At 42.7% G+C, this 14,623-nt stretch overlaps 1 protein-coding gene across 2 annotated transcripts in view; it reads right to left on the bottom strand.

Moving 5' to 3' along the window:
- Nucleotides 1-10,586: 10,586 nt before the first annotated feature.
- The window catches only part of GATA6 (GATA binding protein 6), a 32,214-nt gene continuing 28,177 nt past the window's right edge, over nucleotides 10,587-14,623 (bottom strand). For both annotated transcript variants that reach the window (XM_027525680.1, XM_027525681.1), the window contains exon 7: nucleotides 10,587-12,000. In XM_027525680.1, the coding sequence (XP_027381481.1) occupies nucleotides 11,833-12,000 (168 nt within the window). In that variant the 3' untranslated portion in view covers nucleotides 10,587-11,832. The remainder of the gene's footprint in view (nucleotides 12,001-14,623) is intronic.

The raw sequence follows: 14,623 nt of genomic DNA on the forward strand, positions 1-14,623 counted from the left end.
GAGAGAAATTCGGTGCTGGAAGTGAGGAAGGAACTTACAGCATCGAGTCTACATGTCACTCTCTGTAGGCAAGTGGAGGCCCACAGGAGCCCAGTGACTTGCCCAGGGTCACACAGACAGACCGTGCGAGCCGAGCCCAGAAGTGAGGGGATGGGCACAGGGCATCCTGCACTTTCAGACAACAGCCCCTTCCACAAAATTCCCCCTCGTAAGAATCCTGAGAGAGTCCCCGGGGAAATACCCAGCACAGAAAACTGATCGTGCCCGAGTTCTAAAGATCCTAAGGGCCCCTCCAAGCTGTGTCATCACAATATCCACTTCACTTAACCCCACCAACATTAGACTAAAGCCCAGTTGCTAAGGTTCAATGGCCACGCCTGTGGAATATGATGGTAAACCTTACGTGTCAAATTGGCTAGACTATGGCACCCAATTGTTTGGTCAAATATCAATCTTTGGACTGATAAATAAAGCAGATTACCCTCTATAATGTAGCTGGGTCTCATCCAATCAGTGGAAGTCCTTAAGCACAAAGACTGAGGTTTCACACGGAAAAAAAAATCCCCCCAAGGATGCAACATAGACGCAGAAGACCTAAACAGACATTTCCCAAAGACATACAGATGGCCAACAGGCACATGAAGGGATGCTCAACATTGCTGCTTATTAGAAAAATGCAAATCAAAACTGCAATGAGGGGCTGCCTCACACCAGGCAGAATGGCCATGATCAAAATGTCTACAAATAACAAATGATGGAGGGGGTGTGGAGAGAAGGGAACCCTCCTACACTGTTGGTGGGAATGTAAATTGGTGCAGCCACTATGGAGAATAGTATGGGAGCTCCTCAAAAAACTAAAAACAGTTACCCTTATGATACAGCAACCCTACTCCTAGGTATATATCTAGAAAAGACAAAAGCTCTAACTTGAAAAGATGTATGTACCCTCATGCTCACAGCAGCACTAATTTAATAGCCAAGATGTGGAAGCAACCTAAGCGTCCATCAACAGAGGAATCGATAAAGAACATGTGGTACACATATACAATGAAATGTCACTCAGCCATAAAAATGAATGAAACAATGCCATTTGCAGCAGCATTGATGGGCCTAGAGATGATCATACGAAGTAAGTCAAAACAAGTATTATATGATATCACTGATATACGGAATCTAAAAAAAAAAAAGATAAAAATGAACTTATTTACAAAACAGCAACAGAGTCAGAAACATAGAGAACAAATATTTGGTTACCAAAGGGGAAAGGAGGAGGGCAGGATAAGGAGTTTGGGATTAACAGATACACACTACTATATATAAAATAGATAAACAACAGGACCTACGATATAGCACAGGGAACTGTATTCAATTTCTTGAAATAACTATAATGGAAAAGAATCCAAAAAGAATATATATATATATATATATATATATATATATATATAACTGAATCACCTTGCTGTACACCTGAAAATAACACAACATTGTAAATCGACTATACTTCAGTAGGAAAAAAAAAAGAATGCAACATAGAAATCTTGCCTAAGTTTTTAACCTGCTGCCCTGCAGAATTCAGACTCAAGACTGCAACACCAACTCATAACCTGAGTAACCAGCTTGCTGGCCTGCCATGTGGATCTCAGACTCACCACCCCCCACAATAATCCAGTGAGTTAATTCCTTAAAATAAATATCTATAGGTAAGTAGATGGATAGATGGATATCCACACACAGAAACATTTATGTGTGTATGTATATAAACACGTACATATGGTTTTGTTTCTCTGGAGAATCCTGACTAAAAGGTGGAGAATGAATGGATGATGTTCTTAGCTGCACACAGAAATTAGAGAGCAACTAAAATAGTAACTACCTCGTGAAGGCAGCATGCTAGCTAGCCCCACGGTCAGTGCTGCAAACTCCACTCCTCCCTTCACTAAGCTGAAATTAAGTGAGACTTCAAGGCCGTAAGGTGGTAATATTGCTTTTTCCTTTTCTTTTTTGGTGGAGCCATGGCATGCAGGATCTTAGTTCCCTGACCAGGGATTGAACCTGTGTTCCCTGCAGTGGAAGCACAGAGTCCTAACCACTGGACCACAAGGGAAATCTGCTCTTCTCCTTGAAGAGAGGACACTGCAGCCTGAGAGGTTAAGTAACCTGGTCAAGCCACAGAGCTGGTGTGCAGAGTCAGGGTTTTAACCCACGTTTGCATGACTCAAAAGTCCACAGTCTTTCCACTTCATTGCACCGCTGATTTATCTATGACATCATGAAAGTCAAAAGGAGAAGCTTCAGGAAAAATGGAGTGGGTCGTAGTGTCAAATGCTTCAAAGAGGTCAAGGGAGGCAGGCTGAACCGGAAACAGCTTCCTCCACCGCCCTGATCCTAGATACAACCACCAACCAACAGCTTCTCACCGTCAGTTCCAAAATAAAAGACTCTCTCAACTGTTTGTGAAGGAGAGGAGACACCTTTGGGAATTTCTCCTAGAAGGACCCAACTGGAAATTCCACCAATGAAGCTAGCGGAATTAAAAAGTCAGAAATGTCTATTGTAGACTCAAGTCAAAATGTAAGAGGAAGAGTAGAATTTTTTAAAAAGTCCTATAAAAGTACAAAGAATAATAAGTATATAAGAGAGATAAAATAGGATAAGAGTTATAGAAATGTCAAATATTGTGTAATCATGCAGTGTGTTCCACAGGGACCAATGAGTGATAGGAAATACACAGCAGGTGCTCCCAGTGTGATTTTCCATGGATAAGATGCCTGTGTTCTCAAAATATAGGGTGTTGTGAACTAAACAGGGCTTCCCTGGTTAGCTCAGTGGTGAAGAACCCACCTGCCAATGCAGGAGACCCTGGGTCAGAAAGATCCCCTGGAGGAAGAAATGGAAGCCCACTCCAGTATCCTGGCCTGGAAAATCCTGTGGACAGAGGACCCTGGTGGGCTACAGTCCATGAGGTCACAAAAGAGTTGGACACAACTGAGTGACTAAACAGCAACAACAATGAACTAAGCAGAGTGAGTTTACAAGGTTCATTCAACAAGAGTCATCACTCTCGCCCAGCCAGCCTAGTCCCTGGTCATTGCAGCTGATTGGAGCCAGAGATCTCCGCTCTTCCAGATCCAGCAAGAGGAGAGCATGAAGAATGCAGTCTCTTATTTACAAGCTGTGAGGCCTGCAAAAACTCTGCCGCGTCTCTCTCTCCATTTGGTGATAAGTGATCTCCAGGGGCTCAGAGAGGGAAACTGTTTGGGTTTGCAAGTGTAGGTGTTTGTCCTGATTTCCTGCTCTCACAATGCTTTCATTTATTCCAGCGAATGCAGCCTGATGATTCACTGGAGACCAACTGTCATCTGTGCTGCTCCTTGGAGGTAACTCAGAGCTGGTGTTTGGGGTGTATGCAGATTGGCCCAAGTCTCAATAGCTTGTTAATTCCTAAACTGATGAATGAAGCAATGCTCAGAGTGGGAAGAAGTTGCCAGACTCTGCCAAAGGCCAAGCTTTTGCTCACAGTGTTTGGTTCTCGAGTTTCATTCCACGATCTCTCAGCCTAGCCCAGAGCCAAGGCTGTTGAACAAGGAATCTGGAAATCCAAGTTCCATATCAATTTGCAGGATTTAACCTCTTGAGACTCAGTTTCCTCAGCAGGACCTCACCAAGGTCCCTTCCATCTCTAAAGTTAAATGAACCCATGATTTAAATGAACAAGTGCACTTATGTACTTCCTCGATCAGACAACACCAAGAACAGGGGTCTCCATCAACACCCAATACACCAGCCATGCAAGTAAAAACTGTATCTTCTCCCAGAAAATGCAAGAGAAGCAAATGAAAATTCAGAATGAATTTCAAAATTCAGAACAATTCTGGGAAACAAGCTTAATATACTTTTAGCATACCTAACAACCAATGAGAAGAGCTATACTAACATCAAAAAGTGTGAAACACCTAGAAATAAACTTCCCTTGAAACACACACAAAATCTACATGAAGAAAAGTTTAAAACGCTGATGAGGGACACAGAAAAATACTTAAACAAATGAAAACACACACTTCATCTTGGACCAGAAGACTTAACAAAATAAGATATTGATTCTCTCAAAATTAATTTCAAATTTTATATTATCCCAGTAAAACACCAATGGGATTTTTAACTGAACAAGATGGTTCTAAAGTTTCTATGAAAAATAAATAAGCGAAAATAGTGATCAAATTCTTATTGTTTAAGAGATTAATCAGAATGGGCTAGCCCTCTAACTATACTGAAAGGTATAATAGTCAAAGCATTTGATACCAAAGCATGAATAGATTAATGATACAGAATAGAAAAATCCAGAAATAAACCCAATATATATAAAAATTTTATGTTAAACATATATCCACATAAGAACTTATATACATATACATATACAAGAATACATATACATATGAGAATCTACATTTTTTTTTTCAATTCCCATTTTGAATCAGTGGGAGGTACATGGGATTATTCAGGAAATGATGCTGGGACAATTAAGTTGCCATTTGGAAAAACAGTTTAAATATATTTAACATGTATACTCTACACGTCACAAACAACCAAAAACAAAAATTCCAAATGAAAACCCCAAAATCAAAGCCACAAAAGTCCTAGAAGAAAACATGAGATTTTAAAAAACAATCTCAACAGTGGAAACAGTTTTCCCAAATATTATACAAAATTCCAAACTCAGAAAAAATTGATAAACTGAATTACCTTTTTTAAAAATCCTGATTATTTTTTAAAAAAACATAGTCAAATGAAAAACCAGGAATAAATATCTTTAAAGTATATTTTAGACAAAAAGCTAATTTCCTTCTTGCAAAGAATTTCTCAAATCAATGAGATAAATAACCTCTTAGAAAAAAGAAGTAAAAAGAAGAATATGAAGAATTGAGAAGAGTTCACACAAAAGGAAACACACTTAGCTCTTATAAGAAAAGATGTTCAACCTCAGTCACAGTAAGATAAATGCAAAACAAAGCTCAGGGATAGTAAAGGGACAAAAACCAGAATGTTTGATAACAGGCTCATTTGACTAAGGTGAAAAAGGGCACTCAAAATTGCCCATGAGATTGCAAATGGGAAAAACCCCTAAGAGTAATTTGGCAATATCTATAAAAATTTTATAGGTAGAGATATCCCTTGACTCAATAATGCCACTTCTAGAAGCTGATCTTGTAGGTATATTTGCATAGGAGTGAAATAACACAGATATGGGATAGTAATTGCAACATTGCTTGAAAAGCAAATGACTGGAAACAAATGTTCTTCAAGAAGGTACTGATTAAATAATGAACTACTCAGACATACTAAGTAAAAACAGCAAAGTGCAAAGCAATGTATATAGTACACTACCACGTGTAAAAAAAATGCTATTATAATGCGTGTGTATGCATGGATAGTTAATGGGTATAATCAATGCAAGAAATAAGTTGTATGTAGTACAGGAACTGAGTATCTGGAGAACAGATATAAGAAGGGCAATTGTTTTCTACTGTATTCCCACTTATAACGTTTCACTTTTGTACTATTCAAGAAATTTCAGTGAACACAAAGGCCCCCAAACTGGAGATTCTTCAGCCTTACACAGGACCTGAAGAACCAGATTCTCTGGGGCAGGAATCAGGGGCTGCAATTCTAATAAGCACTGGGTATGATTCTTGTGCAGAGAAGTTTGAGAAGCCCCAACGGATAACATCACTGGAAACGCAAGTTATCAAAATAATAATAGCAACAGTGATGTAAGCAGTAATGAACACTTCTTTGGAAAGATAAAGTCTATGACACCACTGCCAAAATCTTGCACAAGCTTTCCTGAAAAAAAAGAGAAAAAATTCTTTGGCACAACCAAGCATAGACAGAGTTTACTCCATGACGAAGTATTCCCTGTTCTCTCTGGTGTTCAGTTTTAACCACTGTTAATCCTTTCACCAGCTTTTAATACTTTAGCAAAATGCTTTACTCTCATCTTTTGAGCTAGGTAAGAGCATAACAAGCCTTACATGAAAAGGAGAGAAGTGAAATAGTCAAAGACAGCACACCTCCAAATTTACCACTTTTCAGCTAACAACTACGCATTTTCCGTGTTCTAAAGAAGCTGATGACTGGGAGAAAGGAAGAAGCGTACACGTTGAATAGATTTCTTCAGTCTGGGCATGTCTATGCTGCAAATCACAATTGTGTATTTCTGAGATGCTAGTGGGGAGGGTAAGGGCATAGCCTCAAGTTTCACACTGCTTTGGCTCCTCCTCTGTGTTCAATTTCTTCCCCCTTAAACCAAGATGAAAAAACAGTATGGTGGGGATGATTTGGAGCATGTGCTCTGGAGCCAGATGGCCTGGGTTCAAATCCCAGTTCTGCCACTGTGTAACTTGGGGCAAATTACTTAACTTCTCTGCCTCGGCAGACACAACTGTAAAATGGGGATAGCATCACCTCATTCACTTGGGATGGGAATTAGCTACATTGATATAGGTGCAGCACTTTGTATAGAAACTGGTAAGTGCTGGATAAATACCTGTAATTACTATTTCAGATAAGCCATAGACTGTCAAATGGTAAAGCCAGGGAAGGGGTGGAGAGACAGGGAGGAGAAGTTTGTAACAGCTAAAAAGACACAAAAAGCAAACAACAATGAAAAGCTGGTTATTTCCAAGAAATAAAAACCCAACTACAAGATACTGAAGCAACGGGCCAAGCAAAGCAAAGCTGTTTTTTCCTTGTTCGGCTGATGCTCGGCGGCCAGACCTTTCCATTTTCCGGTCTGGGTCTGTATCACTGGATAAGTTTTATATCAGGAGCCTCCAACCCAGCAGGTCTGGCATTAGGGGGTGGCAGGACCTCTTACCAAGCCCCTGTGCTCATGAACATGGCCAGGATTGCCACCCTCAGCGTCCCCAAAGGCAACAGGAGGACTTACCTCCACAGAAAAACCTGAGGTGACGAGGAGACTGGAAGAGCTCAAAAGGAATCCCAAATCCACCAGCTTCCCTGGTCATGGACTCTGGGAGCCCAGACCGGACCGCAGGCCCACCATGGCCTCATTGCAAATAATCTGCACATGGGATTGTGAGCAGAAAAAGCAGACGGAAGCGACCCCAGAAGACCACACAGCCTGCTTTCTCCATTTTATGGTTGCTGTGGAGATTGAGGTTCAGAGAGAGGAAATGACCCATCCCAAAGCTCAGCAATACCTAGATGATTATCTCACCACAGGGACCACTGATAACTGAAAATAGAAGCCCTTCTACTAATTAAGCATTATTTCATCTTTAATTGCCATATTTTAGCCATTCTTAAAAAAAGAATAAGTATTATTATTATGCATAGTAAGTATCTCATTAAAATAATGACACCAACCATCAAACTATCCCTTCCCTGTAACAACTGCTGAGCAGGGGCATGGTGATGTATCAGCTGTCTTGCTAGTTCTCCAGGGCAGACTGCAGAGATGCTGCACAGTGCCTAGAGGGGTCACCAGTCTGACCTGAATCTCCGAGCCACTTCTCCATCATCCTAGCTTCCCTTCCGAAGCTATTTGGAACTACCAAGTATAATTTACTTATCCAAAGTTCCTACAAACTTACTTAGGCTCTCAGCCTAATATCCTATGGTTGAACCAATTGAAAACACCACATGATTCCTTTCCTCTGCAGGTCCAGACAGTTATCACCTTGGCCCTGACCCACACCCCCTTCCCCAGAGACCACAGCAGAGGGGTCTTCTCAGAACCCAGCTCCAGCTAAAGGTTCAGCCACGCAGAATCCATCCTGGAGTTTCAACTGGCCAAAGCTGCAGATACCAAATTTCTACCCAAGGACTGTGTTTTGAAAGATCTGGCCTAGCAAGTTGGTTAATATTTGTTTCTCCTTTTAAATAATCCAAGTCACATCTGATGGTCCATCGGAGCATCCAAACAACAGAAGGTAACCAGTGTCACCAAACTGACTTGCTATTTCAACCCAGAAACAATGCATTTTAATTATTCTGAGCTGCCTTGTTCTGAAAAAAAGTTTGATCTCTGCTTTGCCCTCCCACCCTCTGTCCACACACCTTCTCAGAGTCACAGGGATCCAAAGACCCTGGTGGACAATGCAGGTAGACACTAGAGCCACCACGCTGCCACAAATGGAGAGCAGCCTGGAATGCGGCTAAGCCAAAGGCTGACTGTATTGCCCTCCCAACAGTCAAATTTATTTCTGATCTGAAACTACATCAGATTTCCAAGGACTGGAGAAAACATTTCCCATGAGCAAGAAGTTAATTTATTTGCAGGGGAAAATGAATGGCTCCCTCCATAGGCACCAGGAAACAACACGAAGTGACCCTGAAGACAGACCCCAGACAGAGCCCTCAGTTATGTAAGATGGCCTGAACTCGGCCAAGGGTGACAGAGGACATAAATTTTGCGACGCTCAGTAAGGGGGTCTGAGGATTCTTTAAACTGAAGTACACCTTGTATTTAAATGTACTCCCTAGTAAGAAATGACTTGGGTTTTGTAGGTTATACTGTAGGGGAGAGTGCTGAATTTGTGTACTTAGAACAAACTACCAAACGTCTGCTTTAGACAATTACATGTAAGCAAGTTATCACTGAAAAGGCAAGATTAGAGGAGTCCATTGTGTTAGGACAGGCTACAAAAAGCCCTTTCCCCCTCTTTCTGCCCCTTATATTTCATGAATTCCTTCCCCTTTGGTTTTTTTAAGAAGCGGCACTTTAGAACCTAACTGGTATCTTAGGATTAGAAGAAGCAATATTTGAGACCATCCCCAGGAAAAAAAAGATGCTCTGGAAGACTCTTTAAGAAAAATTCATTTTCCAATCAAAGCATATTAACTTGAACATCTCCCAACCCACCAGAAAGCACTCAAGGTAATGAGAACCGTAAGAGGAGGAAGTGGAAAAAGAATGAGCCAGAGGGGGTAATTTTCTTCTGCTGTCAGATCATACCAGTTTTACAAAACAATCAGCCGAACCCAGACTAATATTTCTGAAGCGAACATCTCTGCCACAAGCCACCTGGGTGGAGGGGAGACAGGGGGAATTCCTCATTCCACTCTGCCCCACTTTGTTCAAAAGTGCAGGTAAGCCAAGGGACACGACTCTCACTGACCACAAACTTCAGGTACCCCATATGGAGTGAAAGTGAAAAGTGAAAAGTCGCTCAGTCATGTCCGACTCTTTGTGACCCCATGGACTATACAGTCCATGGAATTCTCCAGGCCAGGATACAGGAATGGGTAGCCTTTCCCTTCTCCAGGGGATCTTCCCAACCTGGGGATCGAACCCAGGTCTTGTGCATTGCCGGTGGATTCTTTACCAGCTGAGCCACAAGAGAAGCCCAAGAATAGTGGAGTGGGCACTCCATTTGGAGTAGGACCATGTGGAGTGAGGCATCCAAAACACGCATGTGCTGCTAGGAGCTCATGCCCTTCCTTCAATGTCAAGTTCACACAGTGCCGGCTAAGCACCAGGCACTTCACGTGGGTTATCTCAGTCCTGAGTTACCTGTGTGTGTAGGTTAAGTCGCTTTAGTCACATCAGACTCTGTGACCCTATGGACTGTAGCCCACCAGGCTTCTCTGCCCGTGGGACTTCCCAGGCCAGATTACTGGAGCGGGTTGCCATTCCCTCCTCCAGGGGATCTTCCCCACCCAGGGATCAAACCCGCATCTCTTATGTCTCCTGCGTTGGCAGGCAGGTTCTTTAGTGCCACCACATGCCTTATGTTATGAGAAAAATGAAAGCTGGGTAGCTTGTCCAAGGTCGCCAAGCTCTCCTTGCAGAGCAGGGACTTGAAACCTCGTGGTCTCACTCCAGACCTCACTCTCTTAAACACTGTCCCAGCCCATCATAGGGTATCAGGGTACAAGCTTCACTTCATTGACTTCACTGACTTCTCCCCACGCACACACACATCCCAGGCCTGCATCTGGCTTCCAGCAACACCCCACCACAAAAGAAGACTCCCTTCTCCTGGTTCAGACTGGACCCCACAGACCGGCTGTAATCAGTACATGATTTACAAAGGTGTCATGTTTGAGGAGCCAAAATTTAAGGCTATCATTTTGTGTTGTGAAACAGCCGACCCATGCTGCAATGTAAAAAAAGAGAGGCTGCTCAAATCATTTTCTTTCTTCTGCTGAGTATAAAGACTTTAACTTCACGTGAGCTTGGAGATGTCACCACACTCTGTAAAAGGGAGGAACTAGGAAGGAATTCCTTCTGTCTCTGGGCCACAGAGTATATTTCATTCAGTGGAAAAGAAACTCTGGACTTTTTCAATGTTTTTAAGGCTTGATCCTAAACAGAATGCTTATTATCACAGATAGTGTCATATACTCCTGGGTCTTTTTCACTTATAAAATTGTCCTCAATGCAACGAAAGTGGAAACTTGACACCATGTGGCAACTTCAGGTATAAATCAAGGTATAAAACAGCTCCAAGAGGACAATTCATTGAAAGTCTGTAAGACCGTTTGCAAATATCACATGTGCTTGCTTTATATGAATGTCTATAGCCATACACAGTATCAAAACGAAACTATAAGGGAAGGAATTCACTGTACAGAAGACAAAACAATACCCTTTTTATTTTTAAAACTCTGGTGAAATAGGTTTCCATATGACATCCCATTTTTTAAAAATTAATGTAAACCAACCTGCCTGTGGGTTAGTCACACTATAGAGACTCCATCATGGTGTGTACAGATGCCTAAAGTATTTACAAATGTTATCTGTTAGGTAGTAAAGTTTTGTTGCCATTTTTCCAGCACATATTCCACAGTAAAATAAAGGGCGATACTGGTGTTCTTATACAAAAATTCTTAACAAGTGGATAAAGGCAATTTACCTGAGAGAAGATTTGTTCTTGAAATATTTTTTTCACAACTGGAAATATAGAAATGGGATGTAGTTGTAAAAGAAGCATAAGAATGTCTAAGTTTACATTTTCTTCTTTTAAATTATTTAAGTACCATTAAGTTAAAATGTTTACATTCATTATAAAAAATGTTGTTAAATCTTTTATGCAAATGATTTAACACTGATTGCTGCAACGCAAATTGCACTTTTTAAAAAAATTATTGTTTACATGGAAGAAAAATATCTTTTGTTTGCTACCCTGTTTACAAATTCGGACTGACTTCGGGTCAGTCGCACAATGTGAACTTTGAGAAACGTCAGTCACAGTGTATGTTACAGTTATGATGCAGTCCTGCAAACCGAGTGATATTTTTGAAGAGACCTCAAGAACCGACTCAGCCTCCGGAGGTGTGTACCAAACGAAGGATCTTCTCCATAAACGCGCGGGAAATCAGGGAAGGGGGCTGTGGAAAAGGGGCGGAGAAATTCTGGAATAACCAAAACTGATCAGAAGAAGCACATGATTTGGGGCAATACACATAAAACTTTGGTTTAAAAATCTCTTTCGATATTCCACGGCAGGCAAGGCCCCGGTCGCAGTTCCGGTTTCAGCACATGGCACGATGGACATCCAATCCCCTGGCCGACCCAGAGACCAGCTGCCTGGAAGTGGCCACCATGGCCAGGGAGGCTGTGGGCTGCCCCAGTCCTTCCCTGGAGAGACGGAGCCTCTTCTCCCTGGGTCTTCAAGGCAGAGCCCCAGGGGCAAGGCAGAGCAAGCCTCTTGGGAGATTCATCTCTTTCAAATAAAGGCACAGAAATCATGTATCAGAGGAAGATGTCTGGTCAGCATCTTCGGCCCAGTCCGGACTGCTTGCCAAGAGGATCTGTGAAGGCGGTCCCACGGGCCGGCAGCGTCCTCCTCTGGTCCCCACGGCCACTCAGGCCAGGGCCAGGGCGCACCAGGAATCCTGCCTCACCGACGATGTGACTTCGGCCGGCGAGGCCAGGCTGACGCCGATGTACAGCCCGTCTTGACCTGAGTACTTGAGCTCGCTGTTCTCGGGGTTGGCACTGTCCCCGGCACCGGACATCACTGAGCCGCCTGCCTGGTGGAAGAGGGGGACGGAGAGAAGGGGAGAGACAGTTACCGATAAATGTGTCAGGCAGGGCTTCCCTGGTGGGGGCTCAGTGGTAAAGAATCCACTGCCAATGCAGGAGACGCGGGTTCAATTCCTGATCCAGGAAGATCCCACTTGCAGCGGAGCAACTAAGACTGTGTGCCTCAACTCCTGAGCCTGTGCTCTAGACCCCAGGAGCCACAGCTACTGAAGCCCACGTGCCCCAGAGCCTGTGTTCCACAGCAAGAAAAGCCACTGCAATGAGACGCCCAAGCACCGAGAGTAGAGAGGAGCCATTGCTCGCCACAACTATAGAAAAGCCATGCAGCAATGAAAAAAATAATAAAAAATATATTAAATTATTATTTTTTAAAAATATGTCAGGGACAGACAATTGAAATGGTAGACTAGCCAGCAGAGCTGCTGACTGGGCGGTGAGATGCCCTTGACCCAACCCTGGTGATTTCAGCTCTTAGAATCAGCCTCCTGCTCATGTTATTAACTCATGGCAGGAACCACCCAGCAAGATTTGCGTGGACACAGGTAGAAAGGGGAACTGGAGGGAGGCTATTTGTAAAAAGTGCCAAATGCTCATATCTCTGACAGTGAAACAAACCACACCACACAGGTCCACAGGCCCTAAGGATGCCCGCACACTCTAATCTCTGCAAAAGAGAAAGTGCAGAGTACTGCACGTGCACACACACACACACACACACACACACACACACACACAGCAGAACCATGAGGCTCAGCAGTTCTATTAAAGTCTAAGAAGGAAAAGATACATAGTTCAGCAAGGCCTGATAAATGAAATTGTTGGGCACTGACTTCATGGAAAATTAACCCATGCATACACAGGCTTTAATTCTTCAAGAAGAACAGGTCATGTTTGAAGCAGGCCCCATGATAAAGAAAATGCTAGCATCTTATATGTGTCATTATCATGACAATCATTTCTTGAAGCAAAAGGTCATTTCTCTCAATTCATTCCTTCCATCCAAATTAAAAAAGTCAAATAGCAAACATGATATTATCTAGTAAAATCAAATCAAAATAACTAAAATCATGTTTAGACCATGGTTTGAGAAAACAGTTGCATTTGGCTTTTTTTTTTTTTTTTTTTTAATTAACCAAATTCACATACTTTTAAATCACTTTGTCTTCCTTCTAAAGCACTGGAGTTGTTTAGTCATTAAGTCATGTCCAGCTCTTTTGGGATCCCATGGACTGTAGCTCACAAGGCTCCTCTGTCCATGGAATTTTTAAGGCAAGAATACTGGAGTGGGTTGCATTTCCTTCTCCAGGGGATCTTCCCAACCCAGGGATCAAACCCATGTCTCCTTCATTGTCAGGTGAATTCTTTCCCACTGAACCACCAGGGAAGCCTGGTATTTCTTCTGAACTTTCAGGGTTTCCATAAACTTCTGTATATATATATTTTTTAACACAGGTAGAACATCTTGCACTTTTCAAAGCATTTCTTTTTTATATTCACAAGCCCATTAAATCCTAAAACATCCATCTGTCTGGCCAAGTTGGTGTTACATCCACTTCAGAGAAACACAGGGCACCAGACACGGAACAAATGAATGGAAGTTTCCCAGAGGGTCCCTGACTCCACTCAGGGGCCTGGAAGTGGATGCAGTCTTACCCTCTCCTCTCTGGAGAAGATCTGGTTTGGTCTCGAATCCTCAGAATGACTGTATGGGACCGAGAGGCAGGACTGCAGGAAGTCCGATCATGGAACTTCCCCCCAGCTGGACAGACCAAAACTGGCCCTTCCACAGCTAACCAACCCTTCCCCTCCCTGACAAAAAATGAAGGTTTGTGAAAATCCAGCAACAGCACAACCCACCAAAACTTCTTTTTAAATAACATGAGCTTAAAGATGTAAACAAAGGGCTCTGGGTGCCTAAAAAAAGGAAGTTTCACAAACTCATTGAGATGTCTAATATTTAAAGTAGGTTCTTGTGAAATAGATGAAATAACCCTGTTAAACAAACTAAAGCTATGGATTTACATACACATACAAATATGGTGGCCTTCCCAGGTGGCTCAGGGGTAAGCAATCCAACTACAATGCAGGAGATGCTGGTTTGATCCCTGGATCCGGAAGATCTCCGGGAGGAGGGCATGGCAACCCACTCCAGCATTCTGGCCTGGAGAATTCCATGGACAGAGGAGCCGGGTGGGCTACAGTCCATGAGGCTGCAAAGAGTCAGACTGAAGCGACTGAGCATGCACAAATATGGTGATTCCTTTTAGAAAACTTCAGCTATAAGCAAGCTAACCATGGATCCAGACTTAACCCCCAAAGAAACACATAAAAGGATGCTATTCAATTATAAAAGGAGTCTTCATTTTAGAAAAGAGCTATCATACAACCAGTAGAGTGAGGTCCCTTGTACATGATTGTCATATCCAGCTTTATATTACCTACCTTTTCTCTCCAAAAAGCATTTTCTTCGCATATATCTGACAAATCTGACTTCAGTGCTGTTTTCTGGAATGGAGGGGTGCCTAGACTGGCCCAGGAAGCAGCTCACCTCAAATGACCAGACGTGCCGTGCTGTCACCACAAGTCACAACCAGCAACATTAGCAGGGCA

Source organism: Bos indicus x Bos taurus, chromosome 24 (assembly GCF_003369695.1).
Source record: "Bos indicus x Bos taurus breed Angus x Brahman F1 hybrid chromosome 24, Bos_hybrid_MaternalHap_v2.0, whole genome shotgun sequence".
Lineage (NCBI taxonomy): Eukaryota > Metazoa > Chordata > Mammalia > Artiodactyla > Bovidae > Bos > Bos indicus x Bos taurus.